This window comes from Clarias gariepinus, chromosome 14 (assembly GCF_024256425.1).
Source record: "Clarias gariepinus isolate MV-2021 ecotype Netherlands chromosome 14, CGAR_prim_01v2, whole genome shotgun sequence".
NCBI lineage: Eukaryota > Metazoa > Chordata > Actinopteri > Siluriformes > Clariidae > Clarias > Clarias gariepinus.
Genome location: NC_071113.1, coordinates 21,902,841 through 21,930,725, shown reverse-complemented (window position 1 = coordinate 21,930,725; position 27,885 = coordinate 21,902,841). Strand labels below are relative to the sequence as shown.

The 27,885-nt window shown below is 40.8% G+C and overlaps 1 protein-coding gene across 12 annotated transcripts in view; it reads right to left on the bottom strand.

Annotated features, from left to right (window-relative positions):
• The window catches only part of nrxn1a (neurexin 1a), a 172,947-nt gene that overhangs the window by 37,096 nt on the left and 107,966 nt on the right, over window positions 1–27,885 (bottom strand). For 10 of the 12 annotated variants that reach the window (XM_053511427.1, XM_053511429.1, XM_053511434.1 and 7 more), the window contains 5 exons: window positions 24,366–24,488; window positions 23,542–23,923; window positions 22,353–22,543; window positions 21,913–22,086; window positions 18,686–18,805 (listed from right to left, as the gene is read on the bottom strand). In XM_053511427.1, coding sequence (XP_053367402.1) covers window positions 18,686–18,805; window positions 21,913–22,086; window positions 22,353–22,543; window positions 23,542–23,923; window positions 24,366–24,488 — 990 coding nt within the window. Of the gene's footprint in view, window positions 1–11,974; window positions 12,660–18,685; window positions 18,806–21,912; window positions 22,087–22,352; window positions 22,544–23,541; window positions 23,924–24,365; window positions 24,489–27,885 lie in introns of those variants that run through there. The other 2 variants (XM_053511437.1, XM_053511438.1) reach the window with 1 other exon arrangement.

Here is a 27,885-nt window from a genome sequence, read left to right as displayed (position 1 = left end):
CAGTATATATTACAGAAATTATTGTATGTTTAAAAAAATATATACAGTATTTATGCTTTATAATATTTCTGTGTTATATTTTATTTTCCTTATATCATTTATATGGTTTTGTTTTTCTACTCTACTTACAATACTGTAGATGCTATGGCACTATTAAATATTAAAGTGGATGTCAGACACTATAGAGTCACCAGTATGGTTTCTGAGACAGAAAAACCACAAGTCTGAGAATGCCTTACATGTAGAATCATTATAAAACACAAAATGGGCTTCTTGAATTCCTATGAGTTTTCAGCCTTACATTGATTTCTTTTGTAATGATGGTTTTAACACTAGTTTCACAGTAGCTACCGAATAATAAGCTGGAACACTGAGGGTTGAAATCCTGTTAAAAAAAACATCAAAACAATGACCGTATCTTGTCAGTTCATTATGTTAACTTCAGCACATCGTGTTACTCCATCTGGTAACACGATGTTCATTTATCTATTAAATTTAGCACATGTGTATTTATTTGATGCGTATTTAGCTTTGGCTCCAGTGTACGGTACTTGTTTGTGTGTTATTTAAAAAAATTATAATTCATAGGCTATTGTGTGTGAGGGAGCGCATGCATTTGCAGCCCATTACAGATTTACAGCCCAGAGTGTAGGAGTATCTCGATGAGTCCATCAGTGGGTCAGACAGCCCCTGCTGTTTCCTGATTGGAATAATTACAGCCCTCGTGTGACCCTCACGGTGCCGATGACACTTGGGAACACCTGCATGTTCGCAATGACTGTCACCAGATGAGGCCTGGTTGTGTGCATACACACACACACACACGCACTTATGCATCCACACACACACACACAGCACCTAAATCACTGAGCTGATTTACCATTCTATTCTGAGCTGCCCTCTGTGCCTGCCAACACAGTGGACAATCAATCTAGCCCCGCAGTCAGTGTGAAGTGCTCCGGTGCACTGTTTTAACATGCCTTTAATCTGGTAGAGGTGAGCACGAGCGCACATACGGACACACACTTACGGATTTGGATCAGACATCTATTTCTGCTCAGCGCAAGCCATGGCCTGATGGAGCTAATTATAGTGTCACATGCAGACAGTCCACTGAGCCGCTGATTTTCTCCATGAATCGCGCAGAGAGTGAATCAGGAAAATGGAGCTTATTAGGCAGGAACGGAACGAGAGAAATAGATAGAAATAGAGTGAAAGATGTGGAGTTAGAAGTGGAAGCCGAGTGTGCGTCTGATGACGTGTATTACTGTTAATGGAGTTGCTCTCATTAGTCCAGCTTCTGCACCAGATCTTTTCATTCACCGTGACTCCCATAGTAATAAGCATGTGCAAAAATCATGGCATGCCAGGTGCTTCAGGGCAAAAACACAGGAAAAAAAAAAAAAAAAAACTCTAGTTAGGCTTGAGCTGCTGGATGTGAGATGCATTTTAACTCTGCGGCTCGTCTGCAGAAGGAGGAACAGCTGTGCAGCCCAGCTCTAGATCTGTTTCGTGTGAACCAGAAGTGCCGCGATGCTCTCCGCAGTGCTAACATCCTGCAGTAAAGTAATTCTAACAAAGTTTTAAAGCTTACATGGTAATTTTCCTTGATAGGGTTCCTTTCCTTAATTCTCCTTAGCTCTATCGCCTCTCGGTTTTGGGTCTCTGTTTTTCTGAAAGTCTCTGTGCATTTCAATGAGACCCTTTCATACCGTGTCAGCATTCAGCCCATATCCCTAACCACAAAAACACCCTCAGGGTCTCTCGCACATCCACACATGAACGCGCGCACAAAACCGCATTTTCTTCGCTGAGGTCAGAAAGAGCACTGAAACAGCTCTCTTCATGTAATAGGAAACGAAAGAGCTTCACTTGTTAATGAGGCTCAGGTGTCAGATCCGTATACACACACAAACACACACATTTAAACTAGACCGGATTTTTTTTCATTTATGCATACATTCTGCAGTGTTTAGAATAGCCATCTACAGTATGAATCTGGTTCACATGAAGACTGCTCGAACGCAGTGTAGCGTGTACATTTTAAAAGCGTAAACATATTAATAACCGCTGGGATTGGGAGATGCATGGAAATATCATTTCCTGTTTAAATAAGACACATAGACCTGCTTCCTTGTAAAACTGTCGACATGTGTGGGACAGTTTCACATACAGGACAACATCTATCCACAATAAAAAGAGATGCTACATAGTGCTAACATGTTAAGGAAAAAATCATATCGATTTGAACATTTGCACAGGACTGAAGGACTGAACACACAACGTATACATGCACATTCTGGTCTTACGTTCACAAATAGTAGAAAAGGACTACTTTTGCACTACTGCCCTTTAAGATGGACAATATCACCGCGGCTCATTGACTGCACATTGCACATTCCGTACTTAATACAGTTTATTTATACAGTTCTTACTTTCTTATAGTCTTACATTTTTTGCATACTTTACATATTTCCACTTTCCACTTTATTTTATTCTGTTTAATTTCAATATAACAAAAGACAGTAGATTTTATATCTTATATTTTTTGTTCTTTCTTATTAGCGTTTATGCCTCCTTACTACCTTATGCCAGAGGTGGTTAAAAAGCCTAATAATGACTATTGAAGACTGATGGGAGTTTCCTCTGCTCTGGAGACTATCCCAGGAGGCACAAGATGGGGTATACTGTACCTGGGCCAGGGTTCTAATCCATCACAGGGCAACACACTCATACACATATGGGCCAATTAGACTAATCTGCATGTCTTAGAGCTGTGGGAAGAAACCTGAGTACCCAGAGGAAACCCACCAAGCACGAGAACATGCATACAAAGACAAGATTCAAACCTGGCCAGGGAATCGAACCCGGACACTGGAGGTGCAAGGCGACAGTGTTATCCACTAAGCCACTGTGCCACCTAAAACCAAACCATTAGCCTGGTAAATCCATCTTACCATCTCGAGTGGCGACACAGCTGGATCCAGGGCTTATCAAAGACTCTTACTCGAGGAGAAACGCTTCAGCTACACTCAAAGGTCAATTAGCAATGCGCAAGAAGTAGACGTGAGATCCAGAAATAGGAGAAAGAAACGAGGACAGTGTGTGAATGCCTTGGAGCACTACGCTAATGAGACAGATATTACCTGGCCCTCTGGAATCCCATCATAAACCTAATATGTTTTATGTGCTGAAAAATTAAATTATGATACCTTTTTTTTTTCTTGCTAGAGGCTTGGAGGCTCAGGCAAGCTAATATCACACTCTGTAACACCGGCTCTATAGAGGGTGACCGGGCTCTATATGAGCGGATGATTGCTCTCTACATGTGAGTAGAAGAAACTCAATCAAAATTCAACAAATTTATGAGCAGCATTTTATTTTCATGTACGAGTCTATGTTGAAGTGTGTTTAGGTAAAATCTAAAGTACTCAGTAGCGACGTTAAAGAGGAAGTCTGTCCGATGTCGATTGGATTGTATTAAATTTTTGTGCATTGCAATTTTCTATATACTGCGATTAAATAGCGCTAATAATTATTATCTGAAGTATTAAAAATTACTTATTGTAGTAAATGAACATTGAAATGCTACATAATTAGAGTTATTAAATGTTTATATAATCCTGTCTCATACAAAGCAATTATCTTCCCCTTTCTTATTCATGCTCCAGTAGGTAGCAGCATTCCGCACCCATCCATAAACTCAATTAAAAAGGAACAATAAGTGATAATCTTGCAAAACAAGAGTATTTTGAAACTACTGCAAATGGTGTGTATTACCTTCAAAAGCTGTGATTTAATTTTTTAAGGAATTAAAATTCTATTTTTTATTATTTAAGACTTTAATCAATTATTTAAGAATTGATTCAATAGATCAAATTAACCATCAATTAAACTCTAACTATAAAACAGATCTAGCTTCCTGTAGTGCACCCCTGTAGTTAATCAAGCATGTTTATGTCCACTCTAACACCAAAGTATCCATGATGATAAAAATTGTTGTGAAAAACCTTATTTAGGGATCATTTAGTTGGTCTTGATGAAGATTTTATTTGAAAAAATATATATATATATACTACAGTGCATCCTCAGGTTCTGGGTGGTGTACACATTATGCTATTCAAGCATGTGAGAACAGCTGCACCACGCAAAGCAATATAAAGAGCGTATTTATTGGCATGCTCCTGTAAATGTGGTTGGCATGCATATTTGCAGTAATAAAACAAATATTACTATCTTTGCGATTTTATTTTGTGTATTAAACTTTGAATGCACACCACACAAAACTGAGGCTTCTGCAATAATAAACAGGCCATTAAAAAAGGGAATTACTGCAGCTCCAATTACCAGACTGACACCAGAGAAATCCAAACCACACGGGTAATTACAGACAGCAACCCGAGCAAAACACTGGCCACCCCAGGTATGTGTGTGCGTGTACTGTATAAGCATGAGTATGTGTGTGTGCTGATTATCATCAGCATAAAGAGTTTGCTGGGCGCTCGTAAATCTGACTCCTGTCTCTCACTGCCTGGCTGGCCATCGACTCGAGGTGAAGGTTTAAAATGGACCGGGGTGTTTACGAGCGGCAGGCACAGAGCGTGATGGGCTTTTCTCTTCAGTGCAATAATCCGGCCAACACACTCACATGCTTACTGTACACACACAGTAGGAAAGGTTTGCTGACTTCAGACTCTAAACATCAGCCAGGTTTCAGAGTTCTATATTCTGGCTCTGCATAGAACTGGGTGATGTAATCTGCTGTTATGAACATGACGCACTGATCAGCCATAACATTAAAACCTTAAAATATAAGGTAAGTCCAGTATTGAGAAGATTCCCCTTGTGCCACCAAAACAGCTACACAAGCCCTCTGAAGGTGTGCTGTGGAATCTGGAAGCAGGACGTTAGCAGCAGATCCTTCAAGCGCTGTAGGTTGCAAGGTGGCACCTTTATGGATCAGAGTTGTTTGTCCAACTCATCCCATGGATGCTTGAGATCTGAGGAATGTGAAAGCTGGATCAACAACCTTGAGTTCTTCGCCTGCTAAGCCCCATACACAGCAAGCTGTGATGAAGTGGGTGTTCAGATTCCTTTGTATCACAGCCAGCATTACATACAGCATCTTTGGCTTACATTGACTTTTCTGTGGAATCGGACCAGATGGGCTAGCTCTGCTCCTCACCGTCATAGGGTGTCCATGATCCTGTCAGCAGTGCCCATGATCGTGTACTCCCACTCACTCAGTCTCTATACTGATTATCCTGTAGAGAGTCACAAGGGGCCTGACGTCTATCCTAGGGGACTGGGAACACTAGATGGGGTACAGTCTGGACGGGGTGCGAGCCCATCCCAGAGCACAAGCACGATACACACTCACAGTCGCTCACTTGGAAATGCCAATTAGCATAACCTGCTTACTTTTGGATAGTGGGAGGAACTGCTGGTCACCAGTTTTACTTGTATGTAGTGAATAATCAGTGTTAATATTATGTTGGGTTAATGGTATGACTGATTGTTGTATGTGTGTAAAAACAGTTACACGTCACTCGAGCTGGCTAAGAGTTTGGGTTTGACCCGAAATTGGGGTTCTGACTTGTCTGTGCTATGTTTCCACATGCCTAGTGAGGTGGCAGATTTTAATAAACGCAGTGCTAAATACAGCCAATGTGACTAAATATGCAAGCACTGCTAGCTAGGTGTGATCTCATACAGAGCGAGTGGTTTGATAGCACACAAGCTCACACTTGGCTATTGTGTAAAACCGAGTCGATTCTGTCTGCCATTTACAGTATGATGAAAAGTCCATTTTGTACACATACATTACAGTGCTTTCTACAGGGTCACGGGTCTGGCAGTCTGATTTGGGCACGCAGAGTCTCAGTGGAATCAGACACTTTCTTTAGCACACACAGACTGAGGGATGGTAACTCAGGCCGCCTGGAGCGCGCTCAGATCTCCCCATGTGATCCAGACAGTTCCCCCCTTTGCTCCACTCCAGCAGGAGAAGCAGATGAGGGGTTTGTGGTTGCGAGAGGCGCTGCTGCTCTCGCTCTACCCTGCTGACCTTTCACAGGCCAATTAGACCACCACTATTATCCTGCACTGCCACTGTGACACTTTAGAGCGGCTGCTGTTTTGCTTGGCTATGGGTTTTTCCTTTAATGAGCCTGGATGGAGTCCAAAGTAAACCCAGAAGTAAAAAAAAAAAAAAGAAATGGTGAGACAATTTGAAAGACAAGGAAGAAAGAAAGGACGGAAGAAAGGTAGGACGGAAAAGGAAGGAAATAAGGAACAAATAATAAATAAAGGAATAAAATTATTAAAGGTATATGTTAAGAAAGAAAGAAAGAAAGAAGGAAAGAAGAATGGCATGAATAAAAGAACAAGGGCAGAAAGGAATAAAAAGAAAGGAAGGAAGGAAGGAAGGAAAAAAGAAACAAATACTTAATGGAATATATTATGAAAAAAAAGAAGGAAAGAAAGAAAAAGAACAAGAGTAGAAAGGAGTAAAAAGGAAGGAAGGAAGGAAGGATGGACAGAAAAGAAAGGAAAGAATGAAAGAAGGAAGGAAAGAAGGAACAATGACTGAACAGGATTCAATTTATGGAAAGAAAGAAAGAAAAGAATAATGACAGAAAGCAATAAAAGGAAGGAAGTAAGGAAGGAGGAATGGACGGAAGGACGGAGGGACGAAAGGAAAGTACAAAAATAGAAAATAATGAATAAGAGTTAGCAAGGAGAAGATCCGGAAAAGAAATAAGATTTTTTTTTCATAAACTTCCCAAATGAAATTAAAAGACATTAAATTGTGTGTGTGTGTGTGTGTGTGTGTGTGTTTGTGTGTGTGTGTGTGTGTGTGTGTATATATGTGTGTGTGTGTGTATATGTGTGTGTGTGTGTGTGTGTGTGTGTGTCCGTGATTATCTCATGCTTGGAGCTTTTCTGAGAGCAGTGAGTGTGAGTTACAGTGACAGGATGAGAAATCTCTCTGGGTTTTGGGCCTCACTGAGTTTAGATTACACACCACAACTCTCCACAGCTGAGGATCTCTTGCTCTCTCTCTCTCTCTCTCTCTCTCACACACACACACACACACACACACACACACTCATTCTCTCACACATACTTTTCTTTCACTCCTTCGCTCCGTCTGGGAGAGTGGGACAGTGTTTGAGAATCAGCACTTCATGTGACTATGTCATGTATCCCACATGCTTCATGTATAACCACACATACACAATCATTCAAAACACACATGCATAGACACTCATGTAGAAAACCTACAGAGAGGGAGAGAGAGAGAGATCAACTATACTACTACTGTATGACCCCCTGCGTAATATTGAACCGCTAAAACAGGCCTGACCCATCGAGGCATGGACTCCACTAGGCCTCTGAAGGTGTGCCGTGGTATCTGGCACCAAGCCATCAGTAGCAGATCCTGCAAGCTGTAAGGTGTGGCTCCCATGGAACAGACTTGTTTTTCCAGGCTATCACACAAATGCTCGATTGGATTGAGATCTGGAGAATTTGGAGGCCACCTTAAACTCATCATTGTTTTCCTCAGACAGGGTTCCTTATCCTGCTGAAAGAGGACACTGCCATTACCATGATGGGGTGTACTTGCTCAGCAACAATGTTCATGTCCACATAAGAGTCAGAATGCAACTTTTCCCACCTGTACGACATACACACACCTGGCCATCAACGTGATATAAAAGAAAATGTGATCGATCGGACCAGGTTGCTGGACTTTGCTCTGTGGTCCAGTTTTAATCTATTGGACTACAGGGGCCAGCCTTCGTTCCCATCGTGCACAAATCAGCTTTGGCTAATATGTTCTTGTCACAGGTTCACTGGTTTCACACATTTGGTATGTCCTGACCACTACAGACCAGGAACATCCTGCAAGAGCTGCAGTTTTGGTGTTGCTCAGACCCAGTCGTCTAGCCATGGCCCTTGTCAAAGTCACTCGAATCTCCATGCTTGCCCATTATTTCTGCTTCCAACACATTAACTTCAGAGTCAAATTGTTCACTTGCGGACTAATACAGTATATCCCATTTCCAGTTGCCACTGTAACAGAATAATCAATGTTATTCACTTCACATGTCAGTGGTTCACTATATGGTTATAGTGCAGTGTTAATTTGCACCCTGTATGTTCTATGATTCACTGATTAGCTGCGGTCATGTGACGCTGATGTAAGCATTTACAATGCCTGATTAGTTCTGCGTCATTTTCTCATAGAAATGTTTGGACTGTGCAAAAGTCTTAGGCACCTTATTATCTTGTCTGTCTGCATTATGATGTACAAAACCATTCACAATTTACAAATATAACATAAAAATTCATAAATAAAAACTATATTTGTAAAAATATTATAAACCTTATTTAGGCTCCTGGGTTTTACATGGAAATATAAAAAAGCAACCAAAAGAACTTTAGGACTCCAACACGCTCAGTAAAACCTCCAGCTGTTTTACTTGTACATACTTGTACAAATCTGTACCCAAACACTATTGATTATTAGTGAAGCAAAGACTTTTCACACCTACTATTGATAGCATTTATTTAATTAATTTTGTTGTTGCTCTTTATATAAGTTCCTTTTATGTAGTAATGTTCCTCTAATGTCTCCAAAGGCTTCGTTCCTTATAGAATTTTTTATACAGTATGTACCCAAAGCTTTTGCACAGTAGAGAAAACAACAGTGCTTTGTATTACTACATATTCAACTCCTGAATAACGATATCTAAAAGTAAGATGCCAGTGTATGGGGCGTGACGAACCTACCCCAGGTCTGAACAAAGTTTAGCACATACTGGCTGGAGATGAATAATATGTTATCTTATTGTACTGTAGCAGTTTCAGTGATATCGACAGATATGAAATTATCATATAAATTCAAATAGTTTCATACCCAAGTAGATTCAGTGATACAATAAAATATTGAATTATTGCATTATAAATCCTACTATATTCCACCATAACAGGTTCAGTAATACTGCTGTAAAGAATAAATCTTTGCACATAAAAATATCATAAATCTAATCAAAATAAATCTACTACTTCTTAACAAAAACAAATATAAGGTTATTAAACATATTTCCAGACATATGAACATATTTTTAAGGATTTTTTTTGTTCTTTGGTCAGTTTATTACTTTATACCCCTTCGTAAAAAAAGAAGCAAACTTATCTGTTAATAAAATAAGAATATATTAAGTATTTAAAATAGTCATGCAAGTCTATAATAAGCTAAATCTTATCTTATTAATAGTAGCCAAATGTGACCAGATATTCACTCATCTTCTATACCGCTTTATCCTGTATTCAGGGTCACAGAGGGCCTGGTGCCAATCCTAGAGGACTTAGGGCACAAGGCGGGGTACACCCTGGACAGGGTGCCAATCTATCACAGGGTACACACTCATTCACACACATGGCAAATGGGCAATTTGGGAACGCCAATTAGCCTAATCTGCAGGTCTTTGGACTGTGGGAGGAAACCGGAGTATCCGGAGGAAACCCACTAACAACAGAGAGAACATGCAAACTCCATGCACACAGAGACGGTAATCAAGTCTGGCCAGTAACCGAACACGGACCCTGGAGGTGTAAGGCGGCAGTGCTAACCACTACACCACCGTGCCATCTGTTGCATGATTAATGAATATGAAATCACTTTATGAATTAAAAGGCCAGCATTGAAGAGTCAGTGTTAAAACCTGAATTGTTGCCTTATGAATAATTAAAAAAAATGCATCATATCAAAAGATGCAGTCGTTCAGGATCATGGGCACCCAAGACTCACCCATGCCCACAGAACACTCCACCACCTCACACGGGGCCCAGGAGGCAAAGTGCCCGAGGCTGCCGACCTGGCCTACAAACTCCCCACATCCCAACCTGGTCGAGCACCCTTGGAATGCCCCAGTCCGATCCACGGAGGCGCTACCCCACAACCCATAGCACCACCAGCATCCTGATGCCAGCCACCACAGCGCACAGCCTGAGAGGTGTTGTGGAGTCACGACCTGAGGGGGCAGAGCTGCCTGGTTTTATGTTTCGCATTGTAATGATCAGTGTATACTTTATAGTTGTATTATATACTGATCTGATTCTTCTGATGCGTGCATTTGAAAAAGAAGTTAAAGCAGCATCAGAAACATGTACAGCTTAAAGTAGAGCGACAAACCGAGAGGGAACAAGAGGAAAAACAAGTAAAAAAAAAAAAGAGAATAAGAAAGGGCCTTAACATCAAAACACTCTGTTGGAGCTTAGAGTTATGGCCCATAATTTGTCTCGCTTTCCGCTTTCATATTCACTTTGCATCTAATCACTTGAGAGGGAAAGCGAGAGAACTCACGCGAACACACAAACACACATAAATACACGGTTCAATGCTGTGCACAACATAGCATATGAGTAATAGCTTTTAAATGGTAGCTTTTAAATGGTTATTAAAGAGACGAGAGAACTCGCTTACAGCACGTACGCTGCTCATTTTATTGTAAGAAGCAATCGAGCGAAGAGTTAAGAAACAGTTGGAAAACTGGCACGGATCAGTTGTGTGAAAATAATTGATTTTGGTGTCAGAATTGAGTATGAGCATTCCACGTTAAATAAACTGGATATTATTATTTATTGTTACAGACATATACCTGAATTTCCTACACCTGTACTGTTATACTGCATGTCGATTTACTGTCAGGAGGAAGCCGACTATGTGATATATTTAGTAAATTTAGTGATTGTAGGAGGTTGTAGTTCCTCTGTGTGGTGTGTGAGCATGTGTGTGTGTGTGTGTGTGTGGTAATATTAGAATAAGGACAATGATATGGACTTCCTGTGTATGTGTGGGATTTCTGTCATTAGGAAAATGTGTGGCTCCTCTATATATATTGTAAGGGTGGATACAAGTGGCTCTTGCGTTTGTATATATAAGTGTGTGTGTCCGGTGTGTGTGTGTGTGTCAGAGAGTGAAGAGGCAGAAGCATTAGATCGTCATGTGCTGCCTTGCTGCCTGGGGTGACACACATGTGCAAAGTGGCTCAGTGATCTCAGCACGCCCAGCCATTAGAGATGCCAGCTGTGTCACACACGTTCTCGAAACGAGGAGAGGACGGAGAGATAGAGAGAGACGAGGAATGATTAACGAAAAACCCAGCGATACTATCTTACTGAAAGCATGATGAATGACTCCTTTCACATCACAAACTTTCGTTTCCGTGCGCGTCCCTGTCTGGGTTCAATTATGTTCCACTTTCTCGACTTTTTTTCTTTTTTTTTACATCAGAGTTCAATCTCTTAGAATAATAGTGAGCGGCAGCCAGGTCCTGTTATATCACTGCCTAAAGCATTACAGCCTGACAGCTCGGGCTCCTCTGCACACAGCGTGCAAATCGGCCTGATGGTTTTAAACTGCGAGCCGCAACGAGGCGCTTGACAACAGACCAGGAGGCGAGAGGCTGGAGGGATCGTTCAGGAGGTGTCCATTTTACACTGTGCACGGCCCCTGCGAGGGCAAGCAAATGAGATATTATAGCAATATGCTGGAAATGAGTTTCAAAGGAGAGGGGGAATAACAGGCGTAGTGTACAAATGAGTTGCAAACCCTGGGGTCTAATGGTCTCTTAAAAGCCTGTCTCTTTCTCTCATGAACCTAGGACATTCAATTTGGCCTGCGCGCTGCATTACACACACACACACACACACGCACAAATACACTCCCTGCACATGCTCACTATGTGACAAGACAATAATGAGACTTCTGTATTAAGGATGGATACAAAAATATAAGTGCTGTTTTGACACAAAGACACTATTATAATCGTTATACATTTATAGCAAACAATAGTAATATTTCTGTCATTTCTCATCATCCCCTCTGATTATCATACAACCATTATTTCCCTCACAAGTAATCAGACAAGCACATATGAGTATGAAGAGAAGCTTTACGCACTGTGGCCCGAGCGCAGGGAGGCATGGGATCTCTCATGAGGCACGTCCTGAGCTTCAGCATGGATCTCCTGCCCCTCAGAAAGAGCGGTGGCTAAGCTTAATGGTGGAACAGGCTCCCACAGGACCAGGCACAGTGTTAGCTGGAGCAGAGTGGTGCCCAGGTGTAGGAGAGCCACACCGGACCCCATATATACTGCTTTTCCATACATGCTTCCTCAGTCCGAGTACTGAGCACAAGCAGCGGAAACACTCAGAACACCTGGCAGCTCATGTCCTCGCGCATGCTTTTCACTCTTACCGTGCAATGGGACAACATCAGTGACAGACCACCAGGGAAGCGAAACAAAATACAATCCAGCCTGATCAGAAGATTCTTCAAGTATCTGGGACTGTCGTAATGATGCATTTAAGCAGAACGAGTGGCTCTACATTTCTGCACAAAAGTGAAAATCCGTCCGGAGAAAGACTTTGGCAAACATGAGAATCCAGGGCAGTATTCCAGTAGATCTGAAGGAAGAAAAGTGAGAGAAGTCTTCATCTGCGCTCTCCCAGTACTCCTGGAGTTTACTGGCATACTCTAAAGCTTCAATCTGCAAGCCACAGAACGGAGGCTGCATCCCTCAAGGCCAGGGGAAGGAGACGAGCAGAGTGGCTAGTGGCACACACACGACGAGATCATTGCTGCAGCGTTTAACTCCATCCACAGAGCATCTCCCCCTCCCCAAACGACACACACACACAGACACACACACACACACACACACACTCCCACACAGTTACACATGCACACTGGCTGCTACTGGTTGCGACTACAGCACCTCTCGGAGGAAGCATGAAACGTCACAAAAAAAGCAGTGGTACATGAAAGAGAAGGATATAATAGTGTGAAAGAAAAATGCAGCTCCTCAGAAAACTAGGCTGTATTGAATGCATGTGTGCAAGGACGAAGTCACAAGAAGCAAAAGAAGTGATGAGAAAGTATGAAGCCAAAATTCGTCCCTCTTCTCCATCTTTCATTTGCTCCTCACAATAATTTCTCCTGTCCAGTTTCTGTAGGACCGCAGCCTCTCTCTGTGCCAGCCAGATCTGGCGAATAAATGGAGTAGAGCGGGAAAAAAAAGGAGAGAAAGAAAACAGTAGAGCCCGGTTAGCTTTTTTTTTCTTCTTTTCCTCCCCCTCCTGCTTCTCTCCCCCTTGTTCTCTCTGTTTCACTTTTCTCTATCCCTCCCCCTCTATCGTGGAAGATTGCAAGGCTGTGCAAGGCTGCACTCTCTTCTTGTTCATCCAGCCTCCTCTCACTGTCTCATTCTATCTTTCTCTCTGTTAGGAGAAAAGAGGTGCATGAGGGGGGCGGTTCAGTGGGCAGGTGCAGCTCAGCTGGGATTCAGAGTGAGAGAGGATGCACAAGACAAAGGAGAGAGAGAGAGAGATATAGAGAGAAATGCCTAGCTGGGATTATTACACAATTAAACCCTGACTGAAGTTTTATTCCTGCACTTTGTCCCAAACTCAGTGGGGTAAATTTGTTTTGTTCTGACAATGTGAGATATGTGAAAAGGGTCAGTTTGTGGATTTTTATTGTCAAACACACTATACAACTTAAACCCAGACGTTTGTAAGAACTTCAGCACCGTGGACAGCAACAATGACGTAGAAACCATTGCCTTAGGGAGCAACACTTTAGGATGCGCCGATCCAGCAAAAATCAGGATTAAATAAAAAGAATGATCGGCACAATAGTTCTGGATTAAGACAAAAATTATTGAATAATTGAGCACCTTAAAAAAAAGAGATATAACATTTATCAATGTAACAATTAATTGCATAAAAATCTAATTCACAATACGGACCTATGCAAATCTTTAAAAACCTTTAAAGGTGCACGAGGGGCTTGCAATTTGTTACATATTCATATTCAGCAATTTATATATAGTTTGTCAATAAATTGTGTGTGTCTGGACATGTGGATAAAATTATAGGTATCCTTTACTTTGGACAACAAGGTGGTCTTCCAGTTAAATAGGTCTCGCTGGCTTTGAGACATCCTCACTGAGAAAAGGATGTGGCAAGCAGAACACACTAAAAGGCTAACAGAACATCACTACCCAAGAATAGCAATGAACTGGACAACACAATGAGGAAAAATAAATCGGTGATGACCAAAGAAAACAATCAACCCGCAACATATTGAACTGGCTGAAGAGCGCTTGTTGCCCAAAGTTCTCAAATGCAAAAGGAGGTGCTGAGACTAAAACTAAGGGAGGATGAAATAAAGAAAAATAAAGCCTACAGTTATTATATGTATAACAACACTAACTGTGTTGGGCTGTGAACTTGGAATAGCCAAAAGTGTGGCTCATGTCATATCCTCCCATGTGTGGAGCTCTCACTCTTTCAGTTAGGATTGTTAGCACTGCATAATTATAGCTGACAAAGTCAAGCTCTCAGAGCTACTTCACTGAGGTCTAAAAACCCTCATCTATCTATCTATCTATCTATCTATAAAGAGAAATCACAGAAAGTCATTCTGTGTCAGTGGCATAAAGATTTACATTTGGCTTTAATCAGACTTATTTTAAAAAATGGATTTCCCATAACTGTTTTGAGAGAGAGAGAGAGAGCGAGAGAGGAAATGCTGTACTGTTTACAAGATCACCACCTTGTGGTAGCAGACAGTCTCGTGGTAGCTCATATCTGGATGAATTAATTTTAAGTCATTCATTTCCTGCCACTTTAAAAGCTAATTCAGGAAGGAACTTTAATCACAAATGCTTGAAACGACTCAAGAAAAACTAAATAAATAAATATAGCAGCTAGAAGACTATTAAAGATGCGATAAATGGATTTCCCTTGACATTTTTTCCCCATAATAACTCACCCCTCACTATAATGCATCTGTGTTGTGTTGATTTTCAATTGTGATGGAGCTGGAATTTTGTACTGCTGGGAAATATTTCCTCTTTTTAACCTTATTATTGGTTCTTTTTTCTTTCTTTTTCTATCTTTACTTCATCTGTCTGATGCTTTTAGAAAAATGGGTTCAAGTTAAAACACTCCACCTCCTACAACCATCATGACCATCCTAACTTGGAAATATTGACTTTTTATTAAAGTGGAGATTGCTGATAGCTGCAAGTTAATTAAAAATGAAGCATGGCTTTGTAAAAGAAAAAAAAAAGAGATGGGACAGGGGGCAATTTTGCCTGTGAACAGTACTGACGTATCAGATTTAATTTCTCAGGGCAGGAGTGTATTATCTCTCCTTTTCACCAACATGTCAATATGGTCTTTTTTTTATCTTAGCACACCCAATCAGACCCTTATCAGTCTGCCTAAGTGCACTTATGCATAGCTAATCAGTGTGCAGTCTGGAAACATGGCCTGTTCTCATCACCTTCCCCTTTTAATCACAACATACAACAGTGTCCCATGATAACTGACTGAAATCAAAGTGCTACTTTGCTTGTCAAACTTGCTGCGAGGGTGTGTGAGCAAGAGTGAGTATGCGTTGATGAAAGTGATAAGTACCAGATTGACATAATTACACATTTGGGATATTCACACCGCAATTGGTGAGCAGTTTGGTTGCAGGTTCGGGAGGTGTGTGTGTGTTTTCTCCCTATTAGAGAACAAAATAACTTTAATTGAGCTCTTGGTTAATCATCTGTTTGGAAATAGAACATTAGTTCAATTTAACAACCCGGACATCTCGAGAGAACTATTAACCATCAGATACCAACTATCACGTATGGTCTTTGAGGTGTTTACTGCACTTGTCTGCAATGAACAAGCTGTCGTGTCATATGGAAGGACAAGTAGGTGGAGACTGGCATCATCCAAATTAGGGTTAAAAAAAAAAAAAAACTCCTCCTCAACTTTTCATCACATCTGCTATAGTTTTGCAACAAAGTGACCAGTAGGCATTTTTTCAAGCAGAATGATTAAAAAAAAAAAAAAACATTACTGTAGCCTATTTGTGTCGCTACATCACAAACCACATGAGACAATAATACCGCACCACAGCTACGGTCATGGCAGAAGGACGGTAGTGAACCTTACCTTTTTTTAGACTTAATGTGTTTTTATTTAAACCCATTTAAAACAAAACGTCCCTTTAGGTCTAATTATGAAACCTAAATGAGTTTTATAGTTCAGAAGAACAGGAGTTGGAGGTTACAGTGGGCAAAGTCTCACCAAACTGAGGGAATTCTGAATCTTCAGCCATCCAGTTTCTTTAATCTCACAACCTTGTTTTCAGCTGAAAGGTCTTGAGCCTCATGCAGTGTTACGCTGTTGTAGTCTATCCATTAAGTCACATGGCTAGTGCATTCAAAGATGACTATGAAGATTCTCAGTCATGCAGGTGAGGTTGTCTGAAGACTGAGTCTATCAACTGAACTTGTTAAGTAGAAATGTTTCACTACTCAGCGAAGTTCTTACTATTTGTTCCCTCCAGGGTCAAAAGGGCCGTCCTGTTTGAAACGGCACATTACATGAACAATGGAGAACGATCCCGAGATGGTTTTCTGCTCACCACGGTTATAAAAAGTGGCTATTAGTGTTACTATAGCCTTCCTGTCACCATGACACAGGCTGGCCTTTCTCCTCTGACCTCTCTATTCATCGAGGCATTTCAGCTTGTTAAACGGCTGCTCACTCAATGTATTATTTTTTTTTTGCGCCATTGTGTATAAACTCTAAAGACACTTGGGCTTGAAAATCCCAGGAGATTAGCAGTTTCTCAATCTGGCACTTACTGTATAACAATGTATAATCCTTATCAGAGTCACTTCTTCTCCTGCAGTCTAATTTTCTAATATTGCATACATTTATGCGCTACATTTATGCGTCCCGTTGTTCTTATTCAAGTGGCCAGCAAGTGTGATGTGTACAGCTTTTCACAGAAACATAAGGCCAGATCGTTGTGTGATGAACAGCCAGCTTTGGTTGGCACTCGTTCTTCCTCAGCTTGGTGTGCTACAGTTGGCTCTGTATGTACCGTACTGTATGTTCGTTGCTGTAAGGATGAAAAAATTCATTCGGTTATGTCGCAGGTCATTCGGTGCACATGTTCCCACTGGCATGTGGAAATGCATTAACGTGCCACCTACTGTAACTGTAACCTCGATATCTTTATTTTTCTTTCTGCACACAAGCTTAAAATTTCAGCAAGGTTAAAACTGTTGTGTGCTCGTCTCCGTACAGAGAGAAATTATCCCTACAAAGAGTGAAAAACAGTACGCATCTCCAGACAGCACGGAGTAGGAGACACAAAATGAGTCACATATTTCTCTATGATTTAGTGACCAATCCTTTAACATGTGGGTCTGAATGGCTGTTAAATATGTTGTCCTTTCAAATTTGTGAATGTGGCAGTAGGTGTGAGAGAAAACAAAAACAATTTGGCAGTCGATGGGAAATGTGAACGTGTAGGTGTCCGTGACTCATGTGCGAAATCGAAAGGATCACTCATTTTCTTCGCCATTCCATATTATAAGAGTCCTTGCATTGACCATGTGCAAAAATGTTATACATTATATATATATATAAAAAGGAAAAGGAAGCTTAATCTGAAGCCTGGGCTTATCTGACACCTGAGAGACATTTTTTTTCTCATCTCGGCTGCAGACAGGAACATGGAGGATTTAAGGTGAGCCGTGTGGATGGTTTTCCAGAACAAAAACAGCCTCTTATCAGCAAGCAGGCTCACGGTGATGTAACACATCTGCATCTTAAACCAGCTCAAGGACTTGTTCTTTCTGCATCGTCCAGATTTCTGGTACTTTGGGAGTGTGCGAGAGATCTGAGGCACCCGGGTCAAGCGGGTCTTTTATTTTGTAATATTTAATATTTTGCTCTCTAAACAAGCAATATGACAAACAGCACTGAGAAAGTGTTTTAGAAGTGAAGTCATTCTTTGCTGCACTTCGCTTAAGTGAAACACACAAGTGCAAAAAGTAGCGAATGTTTTCCAAGCTGCTGGCTCGGTCTGGGTCTATCATGCCCCCTAGTGGTGAACCAGTGAGACACTTACATGAATAATGGTGCCATGGTTTAAAAGAAACCGCAGCTGTTTGTTGTGCGAATACAGAATGTTTTGTACTATTAATCCATTCGAGTATGTTAGTTTTAACAAAAAATGGCTACCTTTTTAGGATTATAATTGAATTGTTTCTTTTATATAATCTATACCGAAGAAAATTATTAATGGCTCTATTTTATTTAGTATGTCTGAGTGGGGAGGTAATACAATTCTTACTTTCTTGATCATATTTCCAATAATTTCAAATTATAAAATTTCATGCAACCTCTTGTGGCATGATTGAAAGCTAGGATCACTAGACAAGCAACGTTTTTTTAAGGCTGATTACAGCAATAACCTCTAATCAGACAGTGCAATTCACTGACTAGGTGAGTCTGCACCCCTTAAAAGACTCCAAAATTTTGTAAAAGCTAATTGTGCTGAACAGCTTGATTTCTCCTGAGTCATCATGTTCTTTTTCAGTCTAGATCTTTTTTTAAAGACCTGGCGAATTGGTGTCTGGTAAAAAAAAAAAAAAAAAAAAAAAACACACACTGCATGTTTTAGACGATTTGCACAGCCATTTCTAGCAATCAGACTGACAAGCTGGCTAGGTGAGGAATCTCAGTGGTCTCATCTTGCAAAATCTGTTCACACTTAAGATATAAGTGGGCATGAATATCCGCTCACCGTCGTTGCACAGCGGCCCTCCGAACGATGTCATACTGCAGTCACAGGTGAAGCCCTCCCACTGCTGCAGGCACACACCCTGATTGGAGCAGGAGTCTTCCTGACAGGTAGTGCTGGGACCTGCACGAAAAGACAAAGGGAATGTTGAGATTCAAAGCGCAATGACCGATAATCAGAGGGACAGCCTGGGAAAATTTGATTCTGTTAAACAGCTCATGTAAGGAATCTCTTTCACTCTTTGACTGTAAATTTACCCCAGATTATGTGTAGATAAAACAAAGCAGAATCAGTAAAATGTACAGTGTGATGTGTTAAATGAGAGAGAGTGAACTCATTAGAATAAAGATCATGGAGGTAGTTAGAGCGTTATTATTTATAGAAATATAAGAGCTTTTATTAATCAAATTTGTTAATATTTTGTCAGAAAGCTATTATTATTATTATTATTATTATTATTATTATTTGGTGATGTCCCCTTCTGAGGCTCTTGTTAGGGCAGAGCAGAAATGAACCGCTACACTCTTTTTTCACACTGTATAATAATCACTTGATAAGGATGGCTGCGTTTTGTTGCGGTGTTGCACTCAGCCTTCAAGGCAATTTTCGGCTCACTGACAGCTTCCTTCGGTGGCTGAGGTAATGATAACAGGTCTCCTTTGTGATAATGAAGTCTGTCGCTGATATTGTCAAAGTGGATGTTAAAAACATATCTGGGGAAATGAAGCCCAAAGATAAACCGGAACCATCTGGAAGGGGTCATTTAGTGCTCCAGTCCAGCGGTGAAGCAGCAGGACGACGGTCCAGGCATATTTTCGCCGGCAGCAACACTCCTGTTCCCATTACCCACAGTACTCCTGTAGGCATGTGAAGCAGGGCACTCGACCGTCAGACCCCTCTTGTCTCCATCATCCAGCCGTTTGGCCAATCACCCATGACAGGACAGACACTAATGCTATCCACGTGAGCTCGGTTTCGTCTATTTGTGACTAGAGCTCATTATACACCAAGTGTAGAGCCACACAGCATGCACCGACCCTTAAGCCCAGCCTTAAATAAGCTGGAAAATGTCGCTCTATTACATTCGCATTATACAATAACAATATTTACCTGCATTTGGGAACCTTAACTAATATGTAGACTGTTTTCCGTCTGACTCTAGACTACATGCAGTAGGTGAAGGGGGTTAGAATCAGGAAGGACAGCACTGAAGCCAATCACATGCCTTGATTAACAACAGTACATCAAAGTGAGCTCTAAAAAAGACAGTCATGAGACAGAAGTGAAGGAGACTGACACAGGACAGTTTAAGACTCTGGGTGATGTAAATACAAGATGTCTGTGTGTTTTTTTTTTTCAGGGCTTGTATTTACAGGGATGGTTCTACTCCAATGTCATGTAGGTACAGTAGAAATGATTGACGACATCAGACTTTCAAACTCGAGGAGGGGTTCGGGGAGGCACTTGGTTTAAACATACATATAACTATCTACCTTGCAGGTCAGCTTTCATCAATGCAACTTTTGTCAGCCAAACAAATAAAGAAAAGCAAAATATATAAAATGTTAGTAAAGGCACAAAGATGTCTGTGATTATAAAAAGAAAAAAAAAAAGGTCAAATGTGAAAAGCAGAAAGGACGGTAGTGTTCGGAACAGAATGCAGGAAAAGCAGATGTGATAGGAAGAGGTGAGGAAACTGCACAGCTACAGTCACATATACAGTAGGAAAAAAAAACAACCACAGGTATTGGTAAATATAAAAAAAAAATGCAGAATGAGAAAAAGTAAAAAAGGTAGTTTATGTTAGGGTGGAATTATTTGATGGCATTAATTTACATTAATAAACTATTAATTTGAGCATTTATTATCTATTAGTTTTTAAGAGCTCAAGTTATAAATGATTAGAATATGCAGAATTGTAAATAATATACAGTAATATATTATGTTACTATATGAAAATATAATATAATAATATACAGTATTGTGCAAAAGTCTTGAGGCACCCCTCGTCTGTGACCCATGAATCATTCAAGCATAAAACAAACATCAAACATGAACCAGTGAGAAACAGTTACAGATGATGACAGATATTCAGGAGGTGATTAGTATACTGGTGATGCTGAAGGCTGAGTGGTTGGAACAGACCTGCTGAGGCAAAAAAAATTGCTCCCATTTCTTTAATATAGTCAACCTAATTTAATAAATCTAATTTTATATAAAAAATAAGAGGTGGCTCAAGACTGTGGCACAGGACTGTAGCTAAATAATAAACAGTAGCCAATATGTATTCTATCCATAACTAAAAACAGATCCATATGTATTATACCTGTAAACTGAATGACACCGTAACCAGCCAAAATTGTTCCAGTAAGTAAATGTAACTTGAATAACTGCTTAGCTGGTAAAAGGCCTTTAGCACAACTCGAACCATGAACATTTTCCCTATAGGCCTAAATATCTTTATGCCTGTGAAAATCTCTGACTTTCCGCACACCTGGCTACGTTTTAAACTTTTTAAAGCACTTTCCTAAATTTCTAAAAACAACTAATTTCAACCAAGCACTGCCCCCTTGCACCCCCAGGGTCCGGGTTCGATTCCCGGCCAGGCTCAATTCCAGTGTGCATGTTCTCCCCGTGGTTGGTGGATTTCTTCGGGTACTCCGGTTTCCTCCCACGGTCCAAAGACCAGCAGGTGAGGCTAATTAGTGTTCCCAAATTGCCCGTAGTGTGTGAATGAGTGTGTGTGTGTGCCTGGCGGTGAATTGGCACCCTGTCCCGGGTGAACCCCCTCGCCTTGTGCCCTAAGTCTCCTGAGATAGGCTCCAGGTCCCCGCGACCCTGAATACGGGCTAAAGCGGCAGAGACGATGAGTCAGTGAGTAAGTGAGACTGTTTTTAGCTAAAGATGAGAAGGGGGAAGTTGGAGTCGTGAAACAATTGAGCAGGAACCAAAGCAGGAAATAACCAAAATAAAAATTGAATTGCTTGTAATCTCTGATACCAGGCATTGATAATAAACAAGACTCAGGTTACGGTGTGTAAATTGTGAAATTATTAAGCTTTGTGTTTCGTTCATGGTTCGTCAATGTTAATTAATGCCATAATTAATGTTAGTTATAGACAACAAAGGGAGCCTGGGATGTGTGAGAATTACGGCTAAACACATGGACGGTTTTTTAGGAAAGGTGACTGGAATTTGGTGATCCCTCCTCCACAACTTCCTTTGCCCACCTTCACAGCCCCGCTCCACCTGTCCCGTAGTGCCCAGTGCGTCTGACAGCAGGTCCGGCAAACGGCCGTTCAAGTCCACAGACGCCAGGCAGCCCTGGAAGCCCTCTTTGGAGTGCACCAGCTTTGGTAGGTCTTTATACATATCTTTGGACACTCCTCCAACATACAGGTCACCTAGAGGGTAAAGGATGGTGGTCTAAGGTTAACATACTGATAGACACAGACAGATTATATACTTGTAATGCTTGAATCTCATTAACATTATTCAAATATCAAAGTGCTGCCCTCTGGTGGATAAGTGTGAAATGTACTACTGTACATATAGGATAATATCAGCTGATTCTAATCCAGAAATAAATGAATAAAATAGAAAAAAAAAATCTATTTTCTAATAAATACAAAATAAGTGTGGTGTAAATTTCATTGAATGGTCACCTTACCTTTCAGATCCAAGTTCTTAGCCCCCAATGTGGTTTGTGTGGTGATCTTGGTGTCAATCTTGACCGTGTGGAGGTTGTTGGTGTCACGTGAGATCATCACATTATGCCAATGATTGTCGTTGAGAGGTGTGTTCGAATTGCCTTTGATGAGGTGAGCACCGTTTCCCAAGTCAGAAACATAATGCAGATAACTGTTTAGTGCAGAGAGAAGGGGAAAATGTTTAAGTACAGTGTGGGGAATAAAATATAACACCTATGAAGATTAACAGACCATTTATTAGTGAGACCTGGACATTTTGTTGTTTTTAACAACACAGTACTTGTGTAATGATTTTATAATTAATACCTAAAATGCTACTGTTCCGTTCGAGCATCTTATAGCACTAACAGTTCCTACACATGACCTAAGACTGTTTTTTAACATGTCTTAAATTACTACTTCTAAAAGATAATCATATAATAACCGATATAGTGTAGTTTTGTTTTTGGAGATGTTTTGGAGAAATTTTATAGAAGATAGCTCAGGTGTCAGAACTTTATATTATTCATGGCAGAGGACTGCTATAAAAAGGACGCTGTGTGTAAAACCTGTCCTATTTACTTATTAAGTTTAAGAAAAAAGCAAAACAAGAGGTGTTTATTCCACGGTGTATTCCTGCTTTAGTGTAAGCAATAACAGATGCAGATGTTCTTGCAGATGTTATATTTGGGATGAGATATTTGTGTTATTCGCATTAAATGTAAGTGTAAATTGTTCAGAAGAGTGATTTCATGTTTAAATAATACATTTTACAAATTATCCTCATGAGCAAATCCCTCTAGTATAAGAGAAGTAACACATTCCTCTATGTGCTGTTTCATAAACCATCATACCACACCAGGATGTGTTCATTTTCAGCAACAGCATGGCCTGCTATTTTGTACATAGCTTATGCTGATTTCACTTATTTGCTCTATAAACAGCACTGATAGAATTATCTGCAATGTATAGGCAAATATTACTAGTAAATAAATAAATAACTTTCTTTAAGGTGCAGTTCAGCTAGCAGGCAGCAGGGGGCTCTAAAAAGTGTAAATACTGTGTAGCTCCTCTGCTTATTTAAACCTGACACTGATCTGTATGCCGTTTGCATATTCAGAACTTTATGAATAGAACGTTCGCCACTACTGAAAAAAAAGCAGCTCTTACCCTTTAACCAGTTCCACCACAATGAAGTCATTGCCATCTCCTCGGTTGTAGAGGATCAGTCCATCGGGAGACGTGGTCTTGAACTGGAGGAACAGGTGCATGGAGTAGTAGGCTTGTAGGGTTGGTAGGGTCACGTAACTGGTGCGAGACTTGAAGGTCACCGGGTCTGCCACGATGCTCTTGTAGCCAATCATGGCATTTAGCTCGCAGTAGTCGATGTCCCCATTCTTGCACAGGTCGATATAGGACATGCCATTGAAGGACAGACCCTGCAGGTGTCCAATGAAGTTTGAAGGAACAGCAGGCATGTAGAGCTTTTCTGTAACGATGCCCGTCTCAATGTTATGGAACTCTAGCTGCGTGTGGTCGCCTGTAATTTGGCCTTCAGAGCCAGACCAATCAGATGAGAGATTTAGCGAAGGACAGAGGATGGAGTGAGTCAATGTGAAGAATGTAAAAAAATCTCAAATCGAGTTAGTAAGATCTAGCGGTAGAGGGAAGAAAGCACTTTAATATTTTATAAATATCTTTTTAAAGCCTGCCAGAAGGGACTGCTCTCACTCTTAAATCAGGGAGGTTATGCAAATTTAATGTATTCCCTCGGTTTCAGACTCAAAACACGTTGAACGTTCTTGTTGAATTTCCTTTACACCCGGAAGGCATTATATACAAGCCAGTGCAATTACTAAACAAGAAAAATATTACACTGCAACATCTGCAAAAAAAAAAAAAAAAAAACTCCATATGGTGGTTATATCAGCCATGTATGTGTGTGTGTGTGTGTGTGTGTGTGTGGGTGTGTGGGATAAGGGGATGATGTGTACCTTCTGAGGGCTGCAGATCATCCACTGTAAGCTTCAGACCTTTCCCCCTTCTGACCACACGGACCGTGTGCCATTCATTATCATTCAGGTTCTGACCCGCAAAGATGGTCTCAGGGCCTTTACCTACAACATAGTCCCATACATGCATTACCAGCAAGCAGAGAAGGAGAGATGGAGGGTGGCTAATGAAAGCAGAAGAGCTATAAATCATATGGAGCAAAAGACAGAGAGAGAGAGAGAGAGAGAGAGAATGAGAGAGAGAGTTTACGAAAAAAAAGAAAAGGAAGAAAAAGTGATCCTATTTTGTAAAGAGATAGGAACAGCGCATAGTTGAACATCGCAAAATGACTCCATAGCTCTCTTCCACCACACTCACACACTCATCCAAAACTGAAAAGACATAAATATTTCACTTACAACCCATTTCGGTTTTGATATGATGCCCTATATTTTACGATCCGACTAAAACAAAAAGCGCAGCGGATTCCACAACGGACAGCGTGACTGAGATCGATGTCCACCAGCGCAAAATGTCACCTTTCAGCCACTAGATGGAGACACCCAACAAGTCCTGACTCTTCTCTCCCACAGGAACCTGTCCAACATCAACTCAAGGCGAAGAATAGCTTGCTGCATAATTATCTCGCATCCCTTCAATTCCCGAGTGTTTAAGTCTGCGCATTCAAAACCCACGGAGTGTAAACCTCATTCGAGAAAGCCATTTCTCACTCATCCGGACCCCACCTTATCCCACACACTCATCCTGCAGAGCGAGAACACTTGACGCTCGAGCTTCCTCCGGCTGTTGTTTCTGCTCATCACTTGGCTGGGAGCTATGAGGGCAGGATGTCATTGTCAGAGCAGCCTGAAGCACGGCTCACTCGATAACAGGTAAAAAAAAAGAGGCGCCATTAAAGAACTGCCAGGCTCGCTATCGATTTCCCATCCCTCCCTGCTCTCAATTACTGTGAATCCAGATCAGGCAGCCATGAATCTGCCTGGGTGCAGGTGGGTGGGTGGGTGGGCGTCCCAGAGCTCCCTCTAAAGGAACATCTGCACTGTACATCTCAAACAAAGGAACTGGTGGTGATAAACCTCACAGCATCGTCTAGCTTCACATGACTCTACAGTTAAACTTTACAATAAGGACAGCAAGGACTAGCTTAGACTTTTTGGCTACATCATTATCAGACATTAATATCGAGAAGGTACAACATGAAGCAGAGACAAAAAAAAAAGCCTCGTTGCCATGGAAGTGATCATATGTCTGGTCACGGTTAAATAAGAGAGTGGCTCTCTAGGCTGGCGAGAACATTTTGACAGGCTAGGGCCAGTGGGAGAGGACACACACACACACACACACACACACACACCGTTGTCTTACTAGCTCATTACGAGTGCTTTCTACACTGCAAAAACCTTGAAAACATCTCGAGTATGACCACATTTATCTAAGACGTATACAATCTATTTGTACTTTCTAAGACTTTTCTCAGTGCAATAAAATCATTATTAATGCAGCTAATTAATTCTATGCCACTAAATGTTACCTTAACCTCAGAGACTTAAAGCTGAAATGAAGTCAAACAATGCATGTACTGTATAAACATCTATTTCAGTGGTTAAGGGAGTGGACCACAGTTTAGAAGGTTTCAAGTTCAAACCCCCCCAGCAAGTTGTCACTGTTGGGCCCTTGAGGAAGGCCCTCAACTGAGACTTAAAAATGTGCACAGAGATTTGCATTATAAGAAAAAAAAAAGGATTAATTCCAATTTGGGCGTGTGCTACAAAACAAAGACCGTTTACTGTTATAAATAACGTAAAAAAACATTTTACAAAACCTACAGGATCATAGCTAAACCCCAGCATTTCATGTATTCCTATAAAAGATGAGTTTATAGAAATGAACTAAAGAGTGCATGCATTGCCCAGACTGTTTCTAAATAAATAATTTTCATCGCGCTGTCACTCAGTAGACATTAATAACCTATGAGCTGATGTGACAGCGTTATATGCAGCACACTGTCACCCCGGGGCCAGTCACAGGCCTTAATTGGCATCATCTCGCCCTGTATTTCAGAACGGCGCATCATAAACAGACATGTTCATACTTACGTACTACTAGAGACGTGAAAGGCGAGACAACAGCAGGTGGTTAAAGCGTTCTGAACCTTTGCATCTTTTCTTCCTAGGCACATTAAATACTTAAACAGATTTTCTCCTTCTATTACAAAGTTTAGAGATTTAGAGGTCGCACAAAAGTGAAGTTTCGTCCTTGTAAATGTAATCTTTACATAACGAGCAAATTTTAAATTACACAAGAGTGCTGTTCGATGCTAAATTTTTTATTAGTCAGACTGATATTCATAAATGTTCTATAACAGCTGCTTGAAAAGTGGTTCTAGCTGCAAGACAAATCACAGGACTATATTACTGCACTCCTTATACTGTAGATTATTGTTTATATACTGTAGTGTATGAGGGATGATTTAAAGGATTGCTTGTGATCGTTGATCTGGTGATGTTTTCTATAAGGACTCGTGTACACCAATTAACCATAACATTAACACCACTGCCAGGGGACCTGAACAACCCTGATCATGATTACATATCAGCAAACTTGTGAGACCATCATGGACACCCAAGTTTCACCCATGCCTTCGGGGACTAAACACCTGTCCATCCTGTCCAATCCCACAGAAAAGGCAATGCAGCACAAATGACCAAAAAAATAAAAAAGAATCAATGATGGTTATGACAGAAGGTTATCAGAACTCCCAGTGCACCACCATGCATGAGGGTCAAAGGTCACTGATGGGCCTCCAAACTCCATAGATTAAAATCTGATTGAGCACCTGTGGAAAGTTGTGGACAGACAAGTCTGAACCACTGGGAGACAAAGCCACACAACCCACAGCACCCCAGAGAATCCAACATCCTAGTGACAAACACCATCAGAGTTGCCCTGTGGACACAAGGAGAACCCAAAAGGTAGTTGGTTTTAATGTTATGGCTGATCTGTGTATAGCATTTTTTGAAGGAGTCTCCAGCGTCAGTGCTTTAGAAAAGTCAGAGGTGAACCTGAAACATTAGGTCATTTATTTAGGCTTCGTGGCAACATCACAAGCTTCTTTTAGTCCTAAAATTGAGGGAGAGACAAAGAGAAAGGTAGGCTGGTGAGACAGCCATACACTGTAATTTAAGAGGAACTAATTTGCTTTAAAGTGTCCTAAAAGTCTGAATCCAGAGGCTAACAAACAAATTTAGCAGAATGGTCTTTATGTGAAGGATGCTGTCTTGCATACATGAGAACATGAGTTCTATTTAACCTTGTATTGTTAGGTTTGAAGCCATCTTGGGACTGAAATTAAAAGACAAATATTAACATATCTACAGGTGCAGACTTTTGGGCCACCCTGTGGATGGATAGAAAGTACAGTATACACTAAATTTTTTATTAAATAAAAAATTCTAATAGTTGACAAGCTGCAGTGGTATGAGAAGTATATCAGATTTGCGT